General features: G+C 46.5%; 1 protein-coding gene across 4 annotated transcripts in view; it reads left to right on the forward strand.

Moving 5' to 3' along the window:
- LOC147608183 (RNA demethylase ALKBH10B-like) overlaps nucleotides 1–23,394 on the forward strand; it is an 81,820-nt gene extending 58,426 nt beyond the window's left edge. For 3 of the 4 annotated variants that reach the window (XM_086788849.1, XM_086788848.1, XM_086788850.1), the window contains 4 exons: nucleotides 11,358–11,441; nucleotides 11,668–11,786; nucleotides 11,958–12,112; nucleotides 22,245–23,394. In XM_086788849.1, the coding sequence (XP_086644975.1) occupies nucleotides 11,358–11,441; nucleotides 11,668–11,786; nucleotides 11,958–12,112; nucleotides 22,245–23,139 (1,253 nt within the window). In that variant the 3' untranslated portion in view covers nucleotides 23,140–23,394. Of the gene's footprint in view, nucleotides 1–11,357; nucleotides 11,442–11,667; nucleotides 11,787–11,957; nucleotides 12,113–22,143 lie in introns of all 4 variants that reach the window. The other variant, XM_086788851.1, reaches the window with a different exon arrangement.
- Nucleotides 23,395–23,924: the final 530 nt, after the last annotated feature.

Here is a 23,924-nt window from a genome sequence, read left to right on the forward strand (position 1 = left end):
CTTCAAAGGCTTGAGGAGATAGGTTTTCTTCGCTCGAGTCAAAGTAGAATTCTTCGAAGGTTGGTCCGAAGACTTTCCTTCTGTCGTGCTAGTCATCGACGCGGAGAACTTTCTTTTGTGCTTGTTCCCCTGCTCGGTTACGGGCTTGGTTTTGGAAGAGACCATCGTATCATCATAAATGCGTGCAGTGTATGGCCTCGTCCAAAGTTTTGCTCTTGTTATTCTTGACTTGTAAACGGTACGAGTCGGGTAATCCTGCTACGAAGAAACCTAAAAGAGTTGTAGAATCCATCTTCGTAGCTTTCATTTGCAAGTCTCTAAATTTTTGGAGATAGATCTCATAAGTGAGGTTCTGTGAGGTCATGGTTAAACTGGCAAACTTAGCAACTATGTCGTAGTCATCCTCCCTCTTGAGGAACTCTTCCTTCAAGACTTCTTCAAACTGTGCCCAGGTTGTTGGTTTAGGTTTGAGTTCTTTTCACCAGAGCAAAGCCTTGCCCGAGAGGAAACTTGCTGCCAATTGAATCTTTTTGTCATCGCCATACGGATGAAACTGAAAGTGGACCTGCTACTTGTGTAGCCATGCGTCCACAATCTCCTTGCTACACTGCTTTTGCTCGCCCCCAAACTGTTATGGAGTAATGTTGCGGCCTAAAGCAGACGCCAAGGTATCCATGCCCGAGAGAGTAGACAAGGTAGTGGTCAATAGAGAGATGGAATTTTGCAAAGTCTGCATCTGCGTGGCAACCTGTGCTTGATGCTCCAAGAAAGAAGCGTTGAAAGTAACTTTAAATTCCCGAAAATCCAATTTAGTTATGAAATCTTCGAAAAGATCGCCATCGGCGGCCTCGGTAGCCGGCAGGCCTTCACGTTTGGAAACGGGTTCCATCTCCGATTCTTGGGTCGACATCTTGAAGTGGAAAAGTTGGAAAGTGAGAGAAAAGCCGAGTTGCAAGCAAGAGATGGTGCAAGAGAACTCCAGGAGATGTGCGGCTAGAAGCCCACTCTAGGCGTATTTTATAAGCCCCCCAAAAGCTTTTATGTTTTGTTGCTTTTGTGTTTGTAAAAAAAAAAAAACACATGGGATGGCTTTGTAAAAGCCACTCGTCAACGTGTAAAAGCTACACGTGGGTTTGTTTGTTAAAAAGAAAAAACATGCTAGTCGTGGTTGGAAAAAAAACATGCTAGTCGTTGCTTTATGTAAAAAAAAAAAAACAAACCTACGTTGCAGGCGCTTCCGTTTTTTTGTGGTTTTGCTACGTTTTTTTTCATGCTACGTTTTTGAAAAAAAACGTAAGATTCCTTAAAAAAACGAAAAAGCAACGTATCGTTAAAAAAAAACATAGGCTAAAAAAAATGCCGTGTTCTGGCTGTCCCGCCACCCGTCGACTGCAGTGAAAGTCATCGCCATCACCTGCGAACAGTAGCGCATAAAAAAAAAACGCCGCTCGACTGTTGGCCACTCATGGACAGGCTTTTCGCCACTTGACAGGCTTGGCTGCGCCAGCCTTTTCCTAACGCACAGTTGACAAGTTCTCTTTCCCTCTCTCTCTCTCTTGCTATTCACACAGCCGACAGGTTCTCTCTGTTGATTCACACAGCAGAAAAGCGCTCACAACTGTCCAAGTCCACCCTTTTCGAGACCACAACACACTCAGGTTCCAACAATGCAAACAAAATCATATGCTGAATTCTGAAAAAAAACAGTAGTATACATGAAAAAACAGCAGTCATCTCGAACTCATACCTCTTTCTTCTCTACCTACCAACTTGCACGCTCTTAGAGGCATGCTCTGATACCACTGTCAAATCCCCAAGGATCTCCTCGTAGAGCAATCCTGAAACATGACTCGAAACCTGCAAAACAAAGCCAAACAACGTGAAGGGGGTGCAGGCCTGACTCACCACCCAACCATGACAGCCGTGGGTAAAACCCACAAGTCTTGGCTGTCCCCACCAAGCCACGAGCTAAGCTAACTAGCAAGGCGTACCAACCAATCTCTACTTCATGATGTCCCATACTGCCACGGAGCTACCCTCGCGGGCCTCGAGATTGCTGCCGGCCTTGGTTGCATGAAGCAGGTGCACGTCTGCACTAGATCCAGGTTCCTGACCATAGAGCTCCCGCAAAGACTCGCGAGACTCTGACCAATTGGCTGACCTTGGCCACCCTTTTATAGGCTCTTGGCCGGTCACCGGGCGTCCACACTTGGGTGCCTGTCTATCAGGGCGTCCCCACTTGGACGCCCGCCTGTCAGTCCATCCCTAGCCCAGCTCGCCAATCAGCCTACCTAGCTCCAAGCTACCCCAAGCCTCGAAGCTAGTGATACACTCTGTGCACGTGACACTAATACAAAGCTTGCACACCCTTTCTATGGTCCATACAAGGTGGTGAGAAGGGTTGGTGAAGTAGCCTATCAATTGCTACTTCCATCTACTACAAGAATTCATAACATGTTTCATGTGTCTCATTTGAAGGCATACGTTGGGCCGGTAGTGCAAGTCTTGGATGAGCTACCTCCTATGAATGAGGATGGTATGGTGGAGTATATTCCCGAGAGAGTGTTGGGCATGAGGGAACGGGTGCTTCGCAATCGTTCTTTGGGCGAATACCTTGTTAAATGGAAGGGATTACCTCCAGATGAAGCTACATGGCAGCCCGCCCACATATTGGATGGATATGAGCACTCGTTGAATGCATTCGATGGGGAGAATTGAGCCATGTAACAATATGCTTGCTATAATTTTCTGAGATTCACTGTTTGGAGGCTAATATGATGCTCAATTGGGATGCTATTGATATATGCACTTCATGGGGAGTGTGTATTGCATGATGCTATGTTTTGGTGGTTGTTCGGAGAGCATTACATGGGATTATGAAGCTCTTAAGTATGGCTATGCACAGTTTTGGGACAGTTTTGCTACGTGGTACATCTACATGTATATAGTGGACATCCTCATACCAATGAAGTCAAAGAATGTTTCGAGGATGAAACATATTTGGGTGGGGATGGTTTGTAATGTGGTGGTGGCCATGGGTTTATGGGCATGTTCATATGTTGGGCTTGGGGCCTAGGCTTATGGGCATGGACATAATAATTTGGGTGTGAAATGGACCAAGGTATGTAAGACAATGGCTCATAGTTAAAAGGTACCTTTTTGAGATCTTTCATGAATATACATTACCTTGATGCCTATGGCTCAAGAATCTATGGTGAGCTTCTCCTATATGAGATCTAGGATAGTGACCAATACTCATGATGTCTACTCCATGTAATGAGTGGGCCTCCTTCTTGCAGATGAAAGGTGGCGCTCCATAGACTGCTCCTCGGCAAGGAGAGCTAATTCCTGTGATGCCAATTGTAGGCAAGATGGAGCGAGGTTTGCCTAGTGCAAGAGAGCAAGATCACAGCTAGTGGGGAGAAGAGAGAGAAAGAAAGAAAGTTATATTAACGTCTACGGAAGACCCCAAGGGCCTATGAGACCAAAAGTAATACAATGGTACCATGGATATATTGAGCCATGGAAAACTGAAAGAAAAAAGTAAAATGTAAACATCTGATAGTACATGTGATCAACAGATGAACCTGTGTAGAGTGAGATATGCTGTGATCAGCTAATGACGAGACCCGCTTTGGCCAGAACCGATTTGATGGTGGAGTGAATGTCAGGCCTCTGTGATGGGTGCGTGTCATGTCAGTGGAGAACCTTACGAATCTGTCTCTGTGTGGTGGAGGGTCTTGATGCTCTGGGTCGGGAACGTCTGGCTCGCAGAATGGATCGAGCTCTCTCGCTAAGAACTCCTTTGGGGCGTGGAGTCGGAGCGTGGGTACGGGTGGTGGGTTCTAATGTTGTAGTAGAGGAACTGTTGTGGGTAGTGGATTCCGATGTGGATGTGTGTACCACAAAGAAATCTGTGATGGCTCTCTGTGAGGTTTCCTGTTGGAGCCGGGGTTGTCTCTCAACATGCTGCCCACCTGTAGCCTCTCTATGCTCCTCCAGTGATCCTTCCTTAGGCTTGGTCCCCAAAAGGGTGCACCATACATAGCCGCTGGTCGTACTAGAGTATCAAAGAGCCAGCAGTGCCTGGAAACACAATCTCTCCATACGGGCTAGGGAGGCATGCCCCCTCGCAAGTCGATCAGTGGCAGCTGTGGTCGTGCAGAACAAAGGGCCTGTAAAAGTGGCTCCTAGATACACATACTTTTGCACAATCTCCACTAGGGCATCTCTATGTGTGAAAGAAAATTGTGAGGCGACTGCATAAGATGTGTTGAAGACCATAACCTTGGTTTGCCCGAATTGACCGAAAGGTCTCCCCCTGCAAAATCTGTCCAATGCATTTAAGTGTTTCTGTAAACCCTGGGCTGAATCTGAGATCAAGACAATGTCGTTAGCATATAGTAATATGGGCACTACTGTCTGAGCCAATGGTGAACCTCTACCTCCAAAACTGTCCACAAATACTGCGATCTCATCAATGTATCGGCCAAAGAGTGTAGGTGAGAGTGGGCAGCTCTGCTTAACCCCAATAGTGCTACATATATCTCCCAAGGTCCCACCGGGTGCACGTACTCGGCTGAGTTCTACCACATATAGTGCCATCACACCCCATATCATCTCATGTGAGAATTGGAGCTCGTGCAAGCTTCCTATGAGACGGGATCGAGCGATGGAGTCAAAGGCTTTGCGGAAATCCACAAGGAAGCAATACACATGTCTCTTTGAGGACCTCGCCCCCTCTATGATAGCCCGTAAAGTAAAGATATGGTCTAGCGTCGAGAAGTTTCTCCTGAAGCCTGCCTGGCCTGATGCTCTGTTTCCCATCCTCTTTGCCATAGAGCTCATTATGTCCTCTAGTACTGCCCCATAGATTTTGGCCATTGTGTGACCAATCATGATAGTCTTGTAGTTACTTGGGTCCGTGGGGTCCCCTGCTTTGTTGATGGGGACAATGGTGTTGGTAGTCCAAGAGGGTGGGAAGCCTTCAGAGAGTGCTTTGTTAAAAAGACTGGCCAGAATGGGAGCCAATACGTCGAGCCCGTGGGCAAAATGTTCCGCGCGTAGATCCTCGTGATCTTTTGCTCTCTCATCATGTAGCTTTTTAAGAGCCCTAGTGACATTGGGGGAATCAAAGAGATAAGATGATGTAGGCCGAGGGATGTGTGACATTTGTGGTATAGGTTGGTTTGGCACATCATACAGCTGTCGTGCGTAGGCTTCCCAAAGGCTAGGATCTGTGATAGGTGTAGGTGCTCTTTTTTCTTCAAGCATGCGCCAAGCTTCTGAGTTGTCCTCGCTCAAAAAGAGCTGGTATAACTCTTGTTCTCACCTGGCGAGAAATGCCCGTTTCTTTCAGTGAGTGAATGTACGGAAGATGCGTTGCATCTTATGAACTGAAATCAGCCCATGTTCCCTCTCGCGTAAGAGGCGAAGCCTGGTGGTTTTGCACTCTTCATCATACCATCCATTTTGGGGTTGGGATCCCAATGGCAAACTTGCTGTGGAGCATGTGGTGTAGGGGAAGCTGGCATGGATGGAGTCATGGATGATGGAGGAAAGTTGGGATGTAATGGTGGAGATAGGGAGGGATAAGTCGAGAGCTGACATGTGGCGGGAGAGGTGGTCTTCATAGATGTGGTCAAGTCATGATGGAAATGAATCTGGGTGAAGGTGGTGGCAGGGGGTGTGGATGTGGCGGTAATGTGGGGCATGAGATCGTGAAAGAAAGTAATGCGGGGTCAGCTAGTATGGGGGGAGGAGGGATGGTTAAGGCTGGGACACTAATCCACCGTATTAGTGCCTCCCCCATGGAGGCGTACATGCTCCTCCCGGAATCCTGATTTGGCCTCTTGAATCTCTGCTGTGATTGCCTTCTTAGCCTTCTCTGGTTCGGCCTCGAGTTTGGCATTGGCGTCTCGCAATTGGGCAATCTCTAGAGCAAGGGATTCTTGTGTGGCTAGCTCCCCTTCCTCTTTGCCTGTGATAAAAGAAGGCGGTGGACTGTTCTAAGCTATGCTAGAATGCTGTAAATGCTTATGAATGATAGAATACCTTTAGCAGATGACTGGTGTATGCTTGGATGATGCACTGAACGCTCAGCGCTAGATACTGATGTAGACTGATGAATCAAGGCTGAAACTGCTGGGAATCTGCAAACGCAGGTCTGTAGGGCTGAATACTGTTGTAGGACTGTTGTAGAACTGAAAACGCAAGGCTGGTCTGTTGTAGAACTGTAAACGTAGGGCTGCAGTGAACTGAACACAGGCGGCTGTGATCTATGCAGAAAACGCAGAGGTGCTTGCTGTTTTGGGCCTGTGGATGTACTGTATGGCTGCGCCTATGGTCTGTAGGGACTGCAGAACTGCTGAATGGTCTACTGAACTACTGCGTTGGATTGATAGGGCTGATGGAAGCAAAAACGCAGGTTCTCAAGGCTAGAGAAGCAAACGCAGAACCTCCAAGGTTGTTGGATTAGTCTAGGGCTGAAGGCAAGGGTACTCCTAGGGCTGAGGAGGAAAGCTCTTAGCACACTGAAGACTGAATGAAGAACTAAGCTCTATGCAAGCTTATTTATACTAACTAGGGGCTGGTCAAGTTGGCTGGTCATTTATTTAATAAAGTTTATGTTTATAAATGACATTAAATGCTAAATAAATACCATAAATTATGGAAAAAATACCAAATACATCCTAGGAAGTTCCCTAAGGTTTTTGGGATGTTCTAAACGATGCATAAGCATATGAATGCATATTATGCAAGATGCAGAGTGCTTTCCGATGCAAACCCTAAGGTTTCTACTGACTCTTCATGCATGAATGATTCTCTCCAAGTGGGTTAAGGGACTTGACTGATTGACTGACCCGCTAAGGCTAAGGAATGACCTACGTAGCTCGTGCCTGACTTATCTAGGACTGAGGATGTACAATGGGGTCACGGCGTACGACAAATATCATCCTACTGGGTTCTAATAATGTACAAATGTTGCATTGCTGATGATAAGCCAGTTTGTCACCAGGCACTGAGTGCAGAGTGCATGTGACATTGCCATACTTGTGCATCTCTTCCTTGCATAATTTCATACATTTCTCCATGCATGCAGCCAGTCATGTGTCCTTCCAGGCTTCCATCTCTTGTCGCCTCTCATCTTGCAGCTGCGTGTACATTTCCTCTACCGGGTTTTCTTTGCTCAGGATCTCAGTCCTGACAGCATAAATCTCCTTTTGATGCTGGTTCAATGTCCTGTCTATTAGCTTCTTTTGGTCTGAAAGGGCACACGATAATCAGCACAAGGGCAGCACAAGGGCAAAGGGATTGAGGGAGTACAAGAGTAATGGAAAGCATGAATTCATTATAGACTTAGATCCTTTTTATTTATAGGAGAGAACTCCTTTGCATATTTTGAAGCATATGCTGTCACCACATATGCCTTATGCCAAATATGATGCCAAGTGTCCCTAATAGGTGCCACTTTGCTGCACATCACTACTTTACATAATATCCTTCTAGTGATTAATGTGGGAATAAATAAGAGCTAGGTGGTTGTGTAAACTAGCACTGTGTGTAGGCTTTAAATAAATCGGTTCCAATGTGTGTGAACAATCTCCAGTGTGTATATGTCTTTTGTGTGGGAGTAGCCTCTTAGAAGGATATTATGTAAAGTAGTGATGTGTGGCAAAGTGACACTTACTAAGGACACTTGGCATCATATTTGGCATAAGGCATATGTGGTGGTAGCATATGCTTCAGCATCATATTTGGCATAAGGCATATGTGGTGGCAGCATATGCTTCAGAATATGTAAGGAGTTCTCTCCTATAAAAAGGACCTATGTCTAATGAATTCATGCTTGACACGACTCTTGTGCTCCCTCAATCCCTTTTCTCTTGTGATGATTATCTTGTTGGTCATCATCTCTCTCTCTCTCTCTCTCTCTCTCTCTCTCTCTCTATGATCTTGCTCTCTTGCACTAGGCAAACCTCACCCCATCTTGGTTACAATTGGTATCAGAGCAATTAGCTCTCCTTGCCAAGCTACAGTCTTTGGAGCACCACCATTCAGAGCTTGCCGTCGCTAGCCATTAGGCGGTGCTAGTGCCTAGCTAACCACTGGCGCTGCGATGGTCAGTCCGAATCCCCCAACTAGATGGGTGGCGCGACTACAACGCGCACCACATATGCCGCGCGCCCCTTGGCCCGGCTACAGTGGGACCCTGGTGAGTACGAGTGGCATGATCCTTATGCATCCCTTGAGGCCACAGAGATCACCTTTTTCCAGTATACTGTCCGGCTAGGACGGCATATTTTGATGGCGAGGAGGATGGTCTCTCCAGCTGCTGCGGGGCACTGGCGGCTACAGGGACTCTCACAGGAGTTCCTGGAGGATTTTTGGGCCCGGCTCTGGGCTAGTCGACAGGCCCGCAGGATCTCGACTTTCCAGTGGCTGGTCGCCCACAAGGGCTCAGCAGTTGGCACCTGGCTTGTCTACAGCGGTCTTCCGGCGGTCTGCGTCCGATGCGGCCACCCTATGGAGACACAGAGACATTGCCTATGGGATTGCCCTCAGGCGCAGCACATTTGGCTGCGGATGTTGCGTATTCTGGCCCCCCTCTCTCCAGAGGGTATGTATACGTGGGGTGCCGCTGCTTGGTCGACTTCCTCAGGGCCTGCTATGGGCTATGAGACGGAGCAGGACAGCCAGGCCATCAGATTCATTAGGGGCCAGCCTCGCCTTGTTCCTTCACCGGATTTCTCGTCCGCCAGCTGGACACAGGAGAGGAATCTTCGATGGGAGCTCCTCAGCAGCCTCACCATCTGGTTCACCTGGAGGGCCCGGTGTTTCAGGGCCTTTGAGAGGAGACTGGAGCCACCAGCAGAGACTGTACGGGGGATTTGGCAGGAGTTGATCCACACCCTGCGAGGACAGTATGACCGCATCCGGGGCGACTCGGATGAGGCGATCTTGTGGCGCCAGGCCTTTCACACCACCTGACGCAGCGGCCCCTTCTATACCCTTCACGCGGGGTCCCCCTGTTGGCATTACAGGCCACCTGTTTGGCTCTTCCCCCCTCCTATTGTATGATTTAGCCCTCAGTTCTTTGTACTGATACTTGTACTTTTCAGCACCTAGGGAGAGTCTCCCGGGCTGCCTTGCTTTGTTCACTGCTCTGTTTTTCGTGTGAGCAGGAGAGGATCTTTTGTAGCCCTACGGGCGTTTTTATATAACTAATGAAAGGATCTTTTCTCGGAAAAAAAAAGGGTGGCCATAAGGCTTCCCAAGGCTCCTGTACCTGGAAAAGTCATCCCCCCTAAGTCAATGATGTTTTTGGTGCCTTGTGCAAGGGTTCACAGTGCACACACACCAGGCGCTGCAAGATGACATACCCGACCAAGCGGTAAGACAATGTAACATGTTTACACATACATGAGGGTGACAGGCATCACAATGACATACATGGGATGTGCACGATGCTGAGGCGGTACATTGGCGACTTGTCCTTGAACAAGGGCTCACAATGAATATGCCTGGTATCCAGTCTTGGGGCCTTGCAATTGTCGGTGATGTATGTACATGTGGCATCCAAGTACTATGATGCATGTGACATGAGGCCTTGGGTTTTTAGTTGCTATTCAGATTTTGCTTGGAATGTGCATGGGGGTATAGGGCTGGCTGACTTCGGCAAAACAGGCTGACTTGTCCTTGAACAAGGGCTCATGATGAATATGCATGGTGTCAAACCTTAGGGTCTTGCAATTGTCGGTGATGTATGTCCATGTGGCATCCAAGTACTGTGATGAACGTGACATGAGGCCTTGGGTTTTTAGTTGCTATTCAGATTTTGCTTGGAATGTGCATGGTTATATAGGGGGGTTATATAGGGGGGTTATAGGTCTGGCTGACTTCGACAAAACAGGCCGATTTGAGAATTACTCCCTTTTTGCCAACTTCTCTTTGGGTCCCTACGTCTATGGGCCATGGGCACCTGCCCATGGCCTCCTTAGAAGACCATGGCCTCCAAATAGGGTGGCTAAGGCTGCCCAAGGCTATAGGGCCTATAGGCTCCGTAGGCCCCCGAATCCGTGATGCAGGTGACACGAGGCCTCGGGTTTTTAGTTGCTATTCAGATTTTTCTTGGAATTGCAGCCCTGTACCATCTCGAGGAACCGGTTGTGGGGATGGAGTGTCAGATTCTTACAACCCTCCCTTGAAACCTATGGTGAGTTACAAAGAGGGTGCTAGCTGATCTCTGCAAGCAGCCTAAGTGAAGATGCACAATTCTTTGTCATTGGGCATGTGACTAAATCAGATTTTTCAGGTTTGATCTTCTAATCGAAAAGGTAATGAAGCTATGTGTGCCTTGTGCAAAGCTTGAATGATTGAATGTTTTGATTTTCCCGAGCAACTCTGGTTTGTCACACTGGAGCTCGGTTGTGTGGTTATGTCTAGCCTCTCAAATATTTTGTATGTTGTAGTGCGAGCTGGCCTACCTTTTTGAGCACTATAAATAAAGCCCTCCTCTCCCCATTTTACACATGCTTTAAATAACCTGTGAGTCAAGGGAGAGAAGATTCAAGGCTTGCAGAATAGTAGAATCTGCCCACAAGGGCACAGATTCTGCCTTTCGAATCAGCTAAGAAACGGAGTCTATCTTCACTTAAACAATAAGGGTTTCTTTTTAAAAAAAAATTTGTGTCCATGGACGTGTAGGCTGGTGGTTTCCCAGGGTAAGGACATGGGTTTGTTTCCTGCTAGCCTAAACCTGCTGGACGCACTATAACTGATATACATCCCTTTAAAAAAAGTTTTGTTTTGAGTGATCAGTACAACAAATAGGGGTATAGTCACGTTTCTATCTGTTGCAGAGAAATCAAAGGAGTTAGAGATTGGCAAAGTCACGCTTTGCGGCTATAAATGCAGTTGGTAGCGTGGCTATGGCAGCTATGGGTTTGCCGCTGGGCCATGTACTAACTGTTTTTGTAACCACAAAACGAAATCGTGTTCTCAAGCGCAGATGGTACAAAAAAATTGGGGCAGAATGGAGGGGATTGTCTCACGCATTCTATCATAATTTTTTAAAATTAATTCTAATAGACAATCAAAGAAATAAAACTCCCAGAGCACTCGAGGATGCGAAAATAACATAGAGCATATGCATACCTTTTTGACCGCTACGCTTGATGTGGTGGAATATGGATATGGCGTTCAAAAGGCCCCTACACAGACAGACACGACAAGGCAAAGTATGTAAACGAGGCATTCTCTTATGGACGAAAGTGTGCATGCTTGAGGAATTTTGATTTCAGATTTTTTGCTTTTCGGAATTTACATGGCCGAGTTTGAGTTGTTTCTTGTTTCAGGGAAGACGTTTGTTGTTGACAAGAGAATAACAGGAAGTCCCAAGGAAACTATCCAGTTTGGCCATGACAACAATAACAACACAGGTATGAAACATTTGGATGAGCATCATGTTCTTTGCATGTCTGACTGGATATATGGACTTGGTTGTGACCTGAGGCAAGGGCGGCATCGTCTGGCATTGCCAGCCCCCAGGGTACCCCCCACCCCCCCTTCTCTCTTCAGAAGGCTTAATGGGAAAGTGAAATGGCATCCGATGAAATAAAAAAATTGGAAATTGGTCATCTTATCTGACAAATTTTTCCCTTGCAGGAGAATTAATAGAACCGATGCCGATAGTCTTCAACACTCTCATTGACCGTCTCATTCAGTGGCACATAATTCCTGCAAGCAAAAGACCGGATTTTTGTAGCATTAAGGTTTTAGAAGAGGTAGTTATTTTGCACAAACTCATCATGTAGGTATAACGTTTCGGTGGCTTTACTAGCTCTTAGTCTCCGCTCAAATTCTCCTGGGCATCCTAGACTCACAATGAGTGTCAAGGTCTATACCCAAGGTTTTTTTTTTCCTATGAGGATTGACTTGTCTACTTACAATGACAGGGTGAGGAGTGCCCTCCTTTTATACAGCATCAACGATTAGATCGATATTTTTGCTGTTTCTTCTTGATGGCTGAGTGCACTCTTGTTATGGGACATAATTTATCCATGGACAGTGGCGACTACAAAAGCCAATTCAAACTCTTACTTCCTTCAGGGTATGTTTGCTATAATGAAAGCCTCCTCTTTATCTTTTTACCTTTCAAGACACACACATACTTGCACACCCATCACCCACCTGTGTGTGTGGGCACATGCACATGTCTACTCCGACAGAAGAGAAGCTGCATAGCCTTGATTTGTGTAGAACCTGCGCATGTCAATTCCCACAGAAGAGAAGCTGCATAGCCTTGATTCGCATTGAAGTCTCGGGGGGCAGACCTGGCCTGTTGTGTCATGTCAAGGAGGCAGGCAAAAGGCCTCTGCTCATGGGTGTGGGTGTGAAGGGAAAAAAAAAACTCCCTTGTTGTAACACATTTCTACATAGGCTCTTTACAGACAAACCCCCGCCCATCAGGCGGGCTGGGGCTTGGACAGAGGAGATCCGCTGTCCAAGGATGATGGGCTTTCCAGTTTGATCTTGTTCTGGATTTTGCAAGTTGCATTTCATGGAAAAAGCCTCCCGTGAAGTTTTTGTACACATGCATTTTCTCTTGGCTGTCTTTTCAACACCTCATGGAGTATTCTACCACATGATCTGTTTCGGCCAATGTGATCCATGAGATCAAAAGTAATACAGGATGGGTAGCACTATTGTGACAGAGGATGCATAAGGCATCTTCAAATACATTTTAGAAGAATGAAAGGTAAAGGATGAGGGGGTCAACGGTCATGCATCCATCTGAGATTGACAGGAATGCATAGTCGTGTGACACTCTCCTCTAGAGATCTAATGAGATAAAAAAGGGCTCTGTGGCAGTGGGTGTATTTGTTTGAGTCGTCACTGTGTTCATGATATTTAACTGAGGTTCTCGTTATGGGACTGGTACCACAATTGTCAGGCATTTTTTAAATGAATGAAGCCTTTATTGAGTTCTCTTTGTAATTGGAGTATCTATTGCTCATAGTGAGAGGTTTCTTCGGTGAGGCCAATGCGCTTACCAGGGATATTTTCTTCTCTTTCTCTGTTGAAAACTTTGATCAAACAGTGTGCCCACAGAGACTGTCCACCCACAGTGTGAAAGGAGAAAATTGAAACAAATGGTACGAACCAGCTTGTATAGCTTAGGACCATTGAGAGAGAGCTTATTTGGGGAGTGGCAATGGCAGCTGATTCATTGGCTTTTCATGTTGGTGGTGTTTGCAAAAGCACCTGATAGATGTCCGCGGTTTCGTAGGCAAGTTGGTAAAGTAGTCGGACTCTGGATGGAATTTTTAACTGGTTCATTCTGCACATAAGTTAAGACTCGACAGTACTAACTACCAGATTGGGAAGTACAAGATTACCATGATCATGTAGATCACAAGAACTGCTTTTTTAAAGGTTTCACCTAGAAATCTTTTATCTTTCAGCAAAAAAACCGATACATTTGAAAAATCAAGATTTTAGTAAATTTTTTAGAATACATAAAGCTTTTAGAATTCATTATAGACATATAGATGACCAAGAAACGAATCAAATAACATTGAACTTTGAAGCTTGAATTTGAAAGCTTAAAACATAGAATCTTCAATCTTACTTGAGATGTGGGTATAATCAATAATCACTTGATTCTGAAAAGGCACTACGGGAAAGTGGAAAATTGGAGGGATGGGAGAATCTGTTGAAATTTAGAGAAAATTGAAGAATGAAGAAATAAAAGAAGAAAAGGAAGAGAAAGATAAGGAAAAGGAGGAGAAGGAAGAAGAAGGTTAATGCGAACAGAATGGAGAATCTCCAGGCTCGTTTTCAGAATGAGAAGGTGAATTGAGGGGGAAAAGGTGGATCAATTTCTCACAAAGATGAATGCACTATGTGATGAGATAGGGATTGCACTACCCTCCAAAGAGCTTGCTAGTGAGCTCATAAGATTACTAACTTCGAAATTTCACTCTTTCAATGCTTCTCTTGCAACAGGAAGTCTCTCACTTATGGTGGAAAAAGAATAGATTTAGGGTGATGAAGAATGCACATTCTCGACGACCACAAAACGAAAAAAGAATGGCAAGGAAATAACTAGAGTGAAAAGAGAAAGAAGGTCAAGATCTTTTACTGCAGCAAGAGGGGGTGAAGCAAACAATTAATATTGGTACTCTTAAGGAGGCAAGCAACACGTGATGATAGTTAAAGTTTTTGATAAGAGTGCTGCAATTGAAGACCAAAAAGGGATATCAAAGGCATGCCAAGGACAATGCCGAAGATCGAGCAATTTTCCGAAGTGGTGGCAATACCAATAGTTCAGGTGTGTCTCATCAAATACAATATGGAGGAGGATGAGACAAGTGCTGCAAAAGTTCTGGTGGCAGCAAAGGAGCTTGCCATGTCATCAGTTTCGGAAGAGCAATAAACTGTGATGATGGGGCACTTTCCTGTTGCTGTTGCTGCTGCTGATGAGGATGATGATGATTGCACTTGATGATTTAAACTCATGTTATATTGGGGAACCACGGGCTGCCCTTTGTCTCCCAGCTCACTACTTAGTGAATGCTTGACTTTCCTGTCATATTGGGTAACCACGGGGCTGCCCTTTGTCTCCGAGCTCACTACTTAGTGAATGCTTGATTTGACAATGACTCTCAGCTATAGCCCTCTATTTATAGTGTACCATGGGTTAGTTGGCTGGCTTTTAAGGTTGGTTGGCTACCAACCCTACTTTATTAAAACAACTAAGTCATAGTTAAGAATTGTGTCTACATTGGGCTGCTCATTGGGCGCTTGTACCAAATACAATGAAATGGTTGAAAAGCCCCAAATTTGATCACTCGGCCACGAACACATCCTCTAAAGTGGTTAGATATTATGGACATGTCCATGTCACAATGTGCACATGACATTTTCTTGTGCTTTACTTGGAGCAGGGCTGCACATGATGCTTCTATGCTCCAACCTAATGTTGGTCCAACTACGGGCTCAACCTCCAATATGATGGCTCTGCCATTGCCTCCGGAATTGCGGGCATTGGAAGTGGTCCCTTTGCCAAGAAAGCTTTGCCCCGCAGGCAATGGTGCGAACAAAAGCCTGGTCCATGGTGAAGATACAGAAGCCACACTTGGATGCGGCTAGGAGGATATGCATATGTATAAAGTCCATAATACACCATGGCATTTTTTATGAGACTGGAGTACAGGTACAGGTGCATGGATATACAGATGCAGATTGGGTTGGTAGTATCTTAGACATGAGATCTACAAGCAGCTTCACGTTTTCTATTGGGAGTACTACTATTAGCTAGAGCAGCAAGAAGCAACCAACGGTTGCTTTCTCAAGTACAAAGGCTGAGTACAGGGGTGTTGCTATGGCAACATATGAGGTAGCTTGGTTGCAGAAGCTACTGGCAGATTTGAGTGAGCCTAGGTATAGACTGTTGTCATAGATTGTGACGACATGAGTAGCATTTGGCGAGTAACCCAGTGTATCATGTTAGGATGAAGCACATTGGGGTGCATTATCATTTTTGAGGAAGGTCCTAGCAGGTGACGTGGATTTGGTGTATGTCAGCAGTGAGGATCGGGCTGCTGACATCTTCACAAAGGCATTAGGTATAGAGAAGCTTTGTAGGTTCAGGAGCTTACTTGGAGTGCAGGGTATGGAGTTGAGCTTGAGAAGAAGTGTTGAGATATCGATCTCAACTAGTGCGGATATCCTGGATGACAGCTTCGCACTTAAAGTCACTGGCACGATTGGTGAGATTATGGTTGATATGTTGCCAGTGGATGACAGGCTGTGTGACAGCCACATTTGGATTACTAGAGTATGGCATAGTTATAGTGCCATCTCATATAGACAGGTTCACACTATGGACCGACCTTTGTATGTTATAGTAGCAGAAGAGCACTTTCCCTTATAGTATGTAGTCTTATCTCTTTATATTAATGGTTGTAGAGAAGAGAATTCAGCCATCCATCTCTCTTGTATGCTTGTCTACTCTTGTGTGTGTGTGTGTTTGCTTGCAAGGAGCTCAAGCTCATCCTCTCCCTCCCACCCATTGCCAAGCTCCTGTGAGCTATCTACCAAAGAAAAAGAGTGATCTTTTGTGGTTGGAAGCTATCCCAAGGCCGTTTCTAAAAATCATGGAGGAAACACACGGGGATGCCAATCTACTGCCGCCCCGTTGGCATGCTATCAACCTCTATCATTTGAATCTTGCTGCCCAGATGGGATGTATACTTAAACAAAGAGGCTGTCGGGGGTATTCTCATGGGGAAGGGATCGTGCCACTGCCACTTGCCTAATCACACTGCAGTCGCATCAGTGTCTCCCATAATGATACTCTCCATAATCTCTCTCGCCACTTTGGTCGGGGGAGGGTCGACGTGCCATCTGTGGTTATGAAACCCGCTCTGTCGAAGGGGGGGAATGCATAGAAACATGGGATGGGGAACGGGACGGGGACGGGGCAAAAGGCCGTCCCGGGGACGGTGGAAAAAACGGCAATCTGAAAACGATTGTTTTTTTGCAATTTTTTTTAACACACTTGATTTACACTTAGAAACCAAGACATTAAGCACAAAATTGCACCAAAAAGAGGAGAAATGCATAGTCGTATTAGCAAAAAACTATAATGGGGCACCGATGGCGTGATAAACAAAAGTGAGTGTACAATGATCAATCTAAACAAAAATGCCAAATGGCATAATGAAGCGCCCAAGGAGGGTGTACACTCAAGGCAAAATGACTAAGTGCCAAGATACAAGATTGCTAGCAAAAAAGTGGGGCAAGAGTCGAGACTCGAGACTCTAGACTCAAGAGACTAGGCAAGAGGCTGAAAAGGGTGAAGATCAATGGTGACCTCCTCAGTGAAGTCCTCCATAGGCTGGTCCTCAAGTGGGAGGGGAGGGGGAGGTGGGGGGGACAATGCCTCGGGCACAACCTCAAGCTCCTCTAAAATCTCGGCCCTCTGCTGATCAGAGAGATGTGGGTCCTGCTGTGCCTGCTCCCATTCGGTGAAAGGATCTGCCTTCTTTGTCAAGCCCTTGCAAAGCATTCGCAAGTTGGCACTGACAAATACCAAATCATTTGCATGCTGTACACCAAGGCGGTTCCTCTTCTTAGAGGCAATGTGGCTATAAACTGACCAGAGTTGCTCTAGGCAACTGCTACTGCAAGCCTGTGAGAGTACGCGCACAGCAAATTCCTGCAACTTTGGAGTTTCCGCACCATAATCCTCCCACCAAAGTGCAGACCCTACCTTGAAGCGGTCCGCCTGTGCATCTGCCAAACCAAAAGCCCCCCGCTTCTCTCTATAAATCTGCAATTGGTCCTTGATTGTGCGGCGATCCTCCTCACTAGTGTAAAGGCGATCCAAGGTTTGTCGAAGGCCTTTGCTCACCTCTTTGTCCTTGTGTTGCCCTTTGCCTTGAAACTCAGGATCAACAATGTAGGCAGCAGCATGGAGGGGAGAGTGGTAGGCTTGCCACCTTTTCAAACATAGGGATTTGACCTGTTTATAGTGAGGCTTGACTTTGAACATTGCTTTTAGCTTCTCTGTCATGCGATCCATTGCCTCGTACACTTTGCCAATGCATGGTTGAGTGGAATCCACTACCCTAAGGAGATCAATAATCGGTTGCACCATCTCCACAAGCGCCTTGGCCTCCTCCCACCATGCCGCATCATCCGCCCTTTCCCTGCAAAATTTGCCGACCGTCGTGGAAGCCTCTGAAGTGCGTGCAAACTCATCACTGAGGAAGAGTCCCCTCAATGCCCCGCTACATGTATACAAGCGGCCTAGCATGAGAAAGTTGAATGCAAACCTCGTCTCGGAATACTTAAGAAGAGAGAGAGAGGCTTGACTTCTTGGAAAACTCGTGCTGCACCCTTTGATGGTTGAGGACAAAGGTCATTATTTTGTTGGCACCCTCAATGACAGGTGCAACCCAATCCAAGGCCCCTATGTCTTTGATAAGGTTGTTGAGGCAATGGGCCATGCAAAAGCACACGGTGATGCGAGGATAAGTTGCTTGGAGAATTGTCCCCGCCGCCCTATTTGCCGGTTCTCCATCCGCACATATGGCAATGACATTCTCCGCCCCCACCGTCTCTAGTGTTGTTGCCCACTCCGCAGCAAGTATCTCGGCACTCTTCCCCGTCCCGGAAGCATCATGAGAGTCGACAAAGTATGTCTCCCCTCGTGAGTAGGCAACAACTCCATGGATGGAGCGCTTTCTAGTGTCACTCCACCCATCAACGATGAGGGTAACACCATTTTCAGCCCATTGCTCTTTCATGTGGTTGGCCACCACCTCCACGCTTGCCTTCTCCTTGTCAAGGAGAGAGGTGCGGATGGTCTCCGAAGAGGGGGGAACATAAGAGGGTCCATACTCCGCTATCAATTTGCACATGGCCCGAAAGTATGGAGATCTATCCAAAACACCATATGCAAAACACACACAAAATTCAGATTTTTACCATCATTTAGTCTTTTAAGTTTTAGTCTTTAGAGCATGATATTTGAATTTTGAATAGTACATGAGCATAGTGCCAAGGACTTACCGTGCCGCGCGAAATGCTATGTGGTCATGAAAGAAGAATCGTGCCACCGCCATGTCCACCTCCTCTTTCAATTGAGGGTTCCAATTCTCATCAAGAGTACTTTGGCGTTCCCGGGAAGCGGATGCCTCTCTTGATGAACGAGGTACATGCGGCGTTGATGTCCTCACAAAGGATGTGGGGTCGACGGCCACTTGAGGATTGCGTTTTGCCAACTCGGCCGCCTCATAAACCACAAGCTTTTCAAGGAGCTCCTTCTTCTTCTCGGCCGAAACCTCCTTGCAAAATTGCACTTCGTTGCCGGGCTCATGCAAGAAGTGAGCACGCACTTTGTGGGCACCGCCGGTTCGCTTGTAGCCGCAAAGCTTACATACCCATGGTCTTGAACCACCCCCTTGACCGTATTGCGAGCACTCTACCTCATCCCACCAACTCCATCGATGTACGGCGGGCCTCCTTCTTCGTGATGGAGCGGGTGTTGAAGTGGTGGAGGCGGCGGCGGACCCGGGTTGAGGAGAGGAAGGGGTTTGAGAAGAGGATGCCATAGTGATAGAGTAGAGCTTGAGATGGATGGTAGAGCTTGAGAAAGAGTCAAGACGGAGAATCGGGATGGAGATGTTGGAGAAGGAGAGCTTGGACAATGGAGAGGGTGAGCTTGGAGAGGGAGAGCTTTGGATGTTGGAGAAGGAGAGCTTGAAGAGGGTGAGCTTGGAGAGGGAGAGCTTGGATGTTGGAGAAGGAGAGCTTGGAGAGGGTGAGCTTGGAGAGGTTGGAGAGGGTGAGCTTGGAGAAGGAGAGCTTGGAGAGGGAGAGCTTGAGCCTTGGGTCTTGGAGAGGGAGAGCTTGGAGAGGAGATGGCTTGAGGAGAGCATGGAGGTCTCTTATATAGAAGAAGAGGGGAGCCATGTGGGAGAGAGAGACTCAAGGAAGAAGCCTTGGAGCCTTGGAGGAGTTGCGCATCACCAAACGGCTAGGACAGATAGCCGTTGGCGCCCCGCCAACGGTCAAAAACTGCCGCCAACGGTCAGTTTGACCGTCCCCGTACGGACAGGGAATGCCGTTCCCGGAACGCGTCCCCGTCCCTCCGTCCCGCAGTCAGGCAGCCGTCCCCGTCCCTCCGTCCCGCGGACGTCTCGTCCCCGTCCCACGCGTTCCCCGTCCCTAGGGTCCGTTCCCCCCGTCCCATGTCACTATGGGGGAATGGCTCAATCTGCCCTGTGGCCCAATAGATAAGGTCATGAGGGTGCCTCCATTTTCACCATGGGCCGCTATCAGAATATCATGTCTAGTAAAGCCCCTACCCACTCGGGGGGAGGTGGGTCGTGGACCGATGTGAGCCATTTAGGGGTGAGCGTGTCTCTGCCTTGGATCCCAACGAAACTCCGCTCGTTGGCCTCTGGTGGGAGTTGCAAAAAGGTGAGCCACTCTCCTAGAGATTGGGTTGGTTCCTTGCTCAATGCCCTCCAAGAGACGTGGGGATGGGAGCCTAGCATGTGGCCACTAGGAAGGGTAATCAAGGGGTTCAGAGCAGTGGTGGCTGATGAAGTCTTTCCTCTTCCAGGATACTTGCTCTTCTTCTTGGGCTTGGCATTGTGTCCTTTTTTGCTTTGCTTCTTCATATGCCTTTCTAGCAAATTCTGCTCACTCCTCAGCTTCATGGCGGGGAGCTTAGCTTCTATGATGCGTTGAGAAATCCTATGTTGGACCTAGACTTGACTTTGACTTGTGCATGACTTGGTATGTGGGACGACTCTGGACACTGCCTTCAGCGACTCTATGGCTTCAAACCCTAAATGCTAATTTGCATGCTGACTGTATGCGAATGGCTGCAAATGCCCTGCATCTCCGGAGGTTTGACAGAAACTCAGTACGAAGGGCTTTGTGTGAATATATGCTCTTATGTGTGTGTGTGTGTGTGTGGAGTGCGTGTGTGAGAGCATATCTTGATACATAGTTCTACACCCACTATTGGGCAGTGATGATGTTAGTGGGGATGTCGTAGTATCTAGCCCTACTATGCATAATGGAGTTGATAGTTATATAGTCTTGTGGGTTGACTACCATGAGTATATAACATGCACGTTCCTAAAAGGTGAATTTGGGCATGTTCTTGGATTCATCTAGGTATATATATATATATATATATATATATATATATATATATATATATGGTGACTGGACATATGTGACTGCAACAATGGGCTGCGTTTAGAGTCTTGGGCTGTATAAGACAAAAACACAGAAGCACAAATGGGAATGCTGACGATGCAGGGCTGAAATCACTGATGCAAGGGTTGATCTGGTGCAAATCAGAAAAACTTAACTTTGGGCTAAAAACCCTAAACACATCCTAATTTCAGAAATCCTAAATCAGTAGCTCTGATATGAAGTTCTTGGTGACAAGAATCTGTGTTTTGATGCTAACTGTGGAAGACTTAATGGTGAGATTAACACAAAGGTGATTGTCGAACACGATAGACAAAAAAGAGGTATGCCCTAATCTATTGGAGGTGAGTCTGCGTTGGGCTACATGATTGACATGCATGCTGACCTTGCCCCGTCCTCTGCTGTCCATTCTTTCTCCTCTTGTTCTTAGCATGCCACTCTCGTAGGCAACGTGCCTTGGGGACTCTGAAACCATTACATGTGTACACCTACACGTACCTTGTGCATCCCCAACCCACCTACACTTGGAGCCTTGTGTAGGATAGTATCATAGTGACCAGCTTCTCTACTACGACCTAACCATAAGCTTAATAGTCCCTGATAGAGATGACACATGCATCCTTGTCTGGGGATAATAGCGTGCTGAGGCTGCAACTTATTCTTTCTTGAGGGCAAGTGGATTATGTAGACATCAAGAATCGTCTCGCTCAAGAGTATAGCTTGTCTTGCATTCAGCTGAACAAAACTGTTGTCCTTATCCATCTTGGCTGTCATTGAAGCCTCTGCTAGGCTCTTGATAATCTCTTGTGGGTGCTGTCTGCTGTGCTATGACTCGTCGGTTCAAGGGATGCTGCGAGTCTCCACAATGTCTGAAACTAATCCCTTTGTGGGTGGGCCTTCATCTAATCTCTTACAGCACATGGGCGTGGAAATAAAGGAGTGTTAAGGCCGCCAATGAGGTGATAGCTCAAGTGGTAGAGATGTTTGTCTAGGACCAGGAGGTCCTAGGTTCAAAACCCCACATGGTGCTTCCTCGGCGGCATTGCCTACGGGCACATAAAAAGCACCTACGGGCGGTGAATAATAGTAAGTGTCCCTCCCATTGTTTGTCGGCGGAGGAAGAGGGCATGAATGTAAGCACAGAGGTGTATTGCGAGGTTGATGAGGAGGCAAGGGTGGTGAGATGACAAGGGTGAGCACTGAAGGAGCAGGACAAGGAAGGCAGCAGGTGTAGAGACTCGTGGGGTTGAATTCTAGGAATTGAGGTGTGAGCTTGCACAGTTGCTTGTGCCTTTCGAGATAATTACTCACTCCATTGGTTTCTGTTGAGCTACCTTTTCTGTGCAGGTCTTGAAACAATCCTTGTTCTTAATTATTTATATGATTGTGGAGCAGGTCTGCAATATTACTACAAGGAAATAGTGCCCAGAGCTACCTTTTCTGTGCAGGTCTTGAAACAATCCTTGTTCTTAATTATTTATATGATTGTGGAGCAGGTCTGCAATATTACTACAAGGAAATAGTGCTCATGTGGCGAGCAGAGCAATACTTGCATCTCCAGGAAAGCGAATCATGGTTACTTTTGGAAAACTTCTTGGCAGCAAGGTCTCTGATGTGTACCCTCCAGGTGGGAAGTTTGTGCATCCGGCACCAACAAACACTGCCCACACATCAACAGCTACAGTTTGGTCACCGGTTGGTCTACATGGAGGTGCTTCTGGTGTCCATGGAATTGCGCCTGCTGCAGCAGTGAAGCATTATGGCATGGCAACTGCTCCGGGTGTGTTGCCCATACCTTCTGTACGGCCGTTGTTGCACTCACCTCACCATTTTCCTCAACATTTGGCTGCCGCCCCTGGAACTGTGCAAGCAGTCATTACGAGTCCTACAGGCCCAGCACGGACTTATCTACCCATGGGTGTCATGAGTCAGGGATGGTCTGCTGTTCCTCCTCGAGCTCCGAGACCTCCCAATACTGGCACAGGTGTCTTCTTTCCCTCCAGTGGTTCTTCTGGTGGTAGTCCCGGGCGACCGCTTGGTCCTTCTCAGATGCAGGCAGGAGTCATCATGCTGTCGCAGCTTTCACAGAAACCTGAACCTTTGGTAGCTTCTGCACCATCTACAGAGTCATCGAACTTTGCATGGGTTCCGAGGCCTTCAACGTTAACTGACCAGAGTGATCACTTCATTGAACGAGCTGAATCTTTGTCGTCTCTCAACTCTTTGGGTTCCAACGAGCCTAAAATACCTAGGAAAGCAACACGCAAGGGGCCTGTAAATCCCGGCCTTAAATTGGAGGCCAACGGTAACAACAGGAACATAAAAGAGGAGCAGTATCAGAATCAGAGAGTTTTCCATTCTTCCAACAAAGCAGGTACAGGCAAAATGTAAATTAAATTAAATTTTATTTTTGGCTCGAGGCAATGGTTTGGTGAGGGTGATGATTTGAGCCAAAAAAAATTATCTTCTCACCGGGCTTGCAGTTTTCTGTTGCCTCTGTAAGCTTCTTTTTTTTCTTTTTCTTTTTTCCATTGTTGAGCTTAATTTTTATTCTTATTTGAGCTATTTATCAAGTTGAAAAAAAAGGATTCTTTTTTCATGTAGGAGTTTTCACATCAGACATTTGATTCTAAAGAGTTTTGTACACAAGCCTGTGTGGGAAGATTTGTCATTTTCATCTATTTATAGAGTATAATCTGTTCTGCAGTCCAGGGACCAGTTACTTTAAACAGAGCACACACACTCAATGAAAATTCTATTTATAGAGTATAATCTGTTCTGCAGTCCATGGACTAGTCACTTTAAACAGGAGCCCACACTTCTCAATGAAAATTCTATTTATAGAGTATAATCTGTTCTGCAGTCCATGGACTAGTCACTTTAAACAGGAGCCCACACTTCTCAATGAGGTTCTTGTTACTAGTTTTCCTTGGTCTTTGGGAGTACACCTTTTTGGCATCTCTTGCAAACAGACACAATGACAGGTCTTTTGTGCCTTGTGCAATTAAGAATATGCATATGAAAGCAATGAATCTTGTCCACTCATTGTATTGATAAAACATAGTGAATTTGACTTTAATCTTATCCACACAAGTACAAGGAATACTCTCTCTCTCTCTCTCTCTCTCTCTCTCTCTCTCTTCTTTTCTTCTTCTTTTACTTTTTTTATTTCTATT

The sequence above is a fragment of the Cibotium barometz genome, chromosome 53 (assembly GCF_041138505.1).
Source record: "Cibotium barometz isolate CiBa-2024 chromosome 53, ASM4113850v1, whole genome shotgun sequence".
Taxonomy (NCBI): Eukaryota; Viridiplantae; Streptophyta; class Polypodiopsida; order Cyatheales; family Cibotiaceae; genus Cibotium; species Cibotium barometz.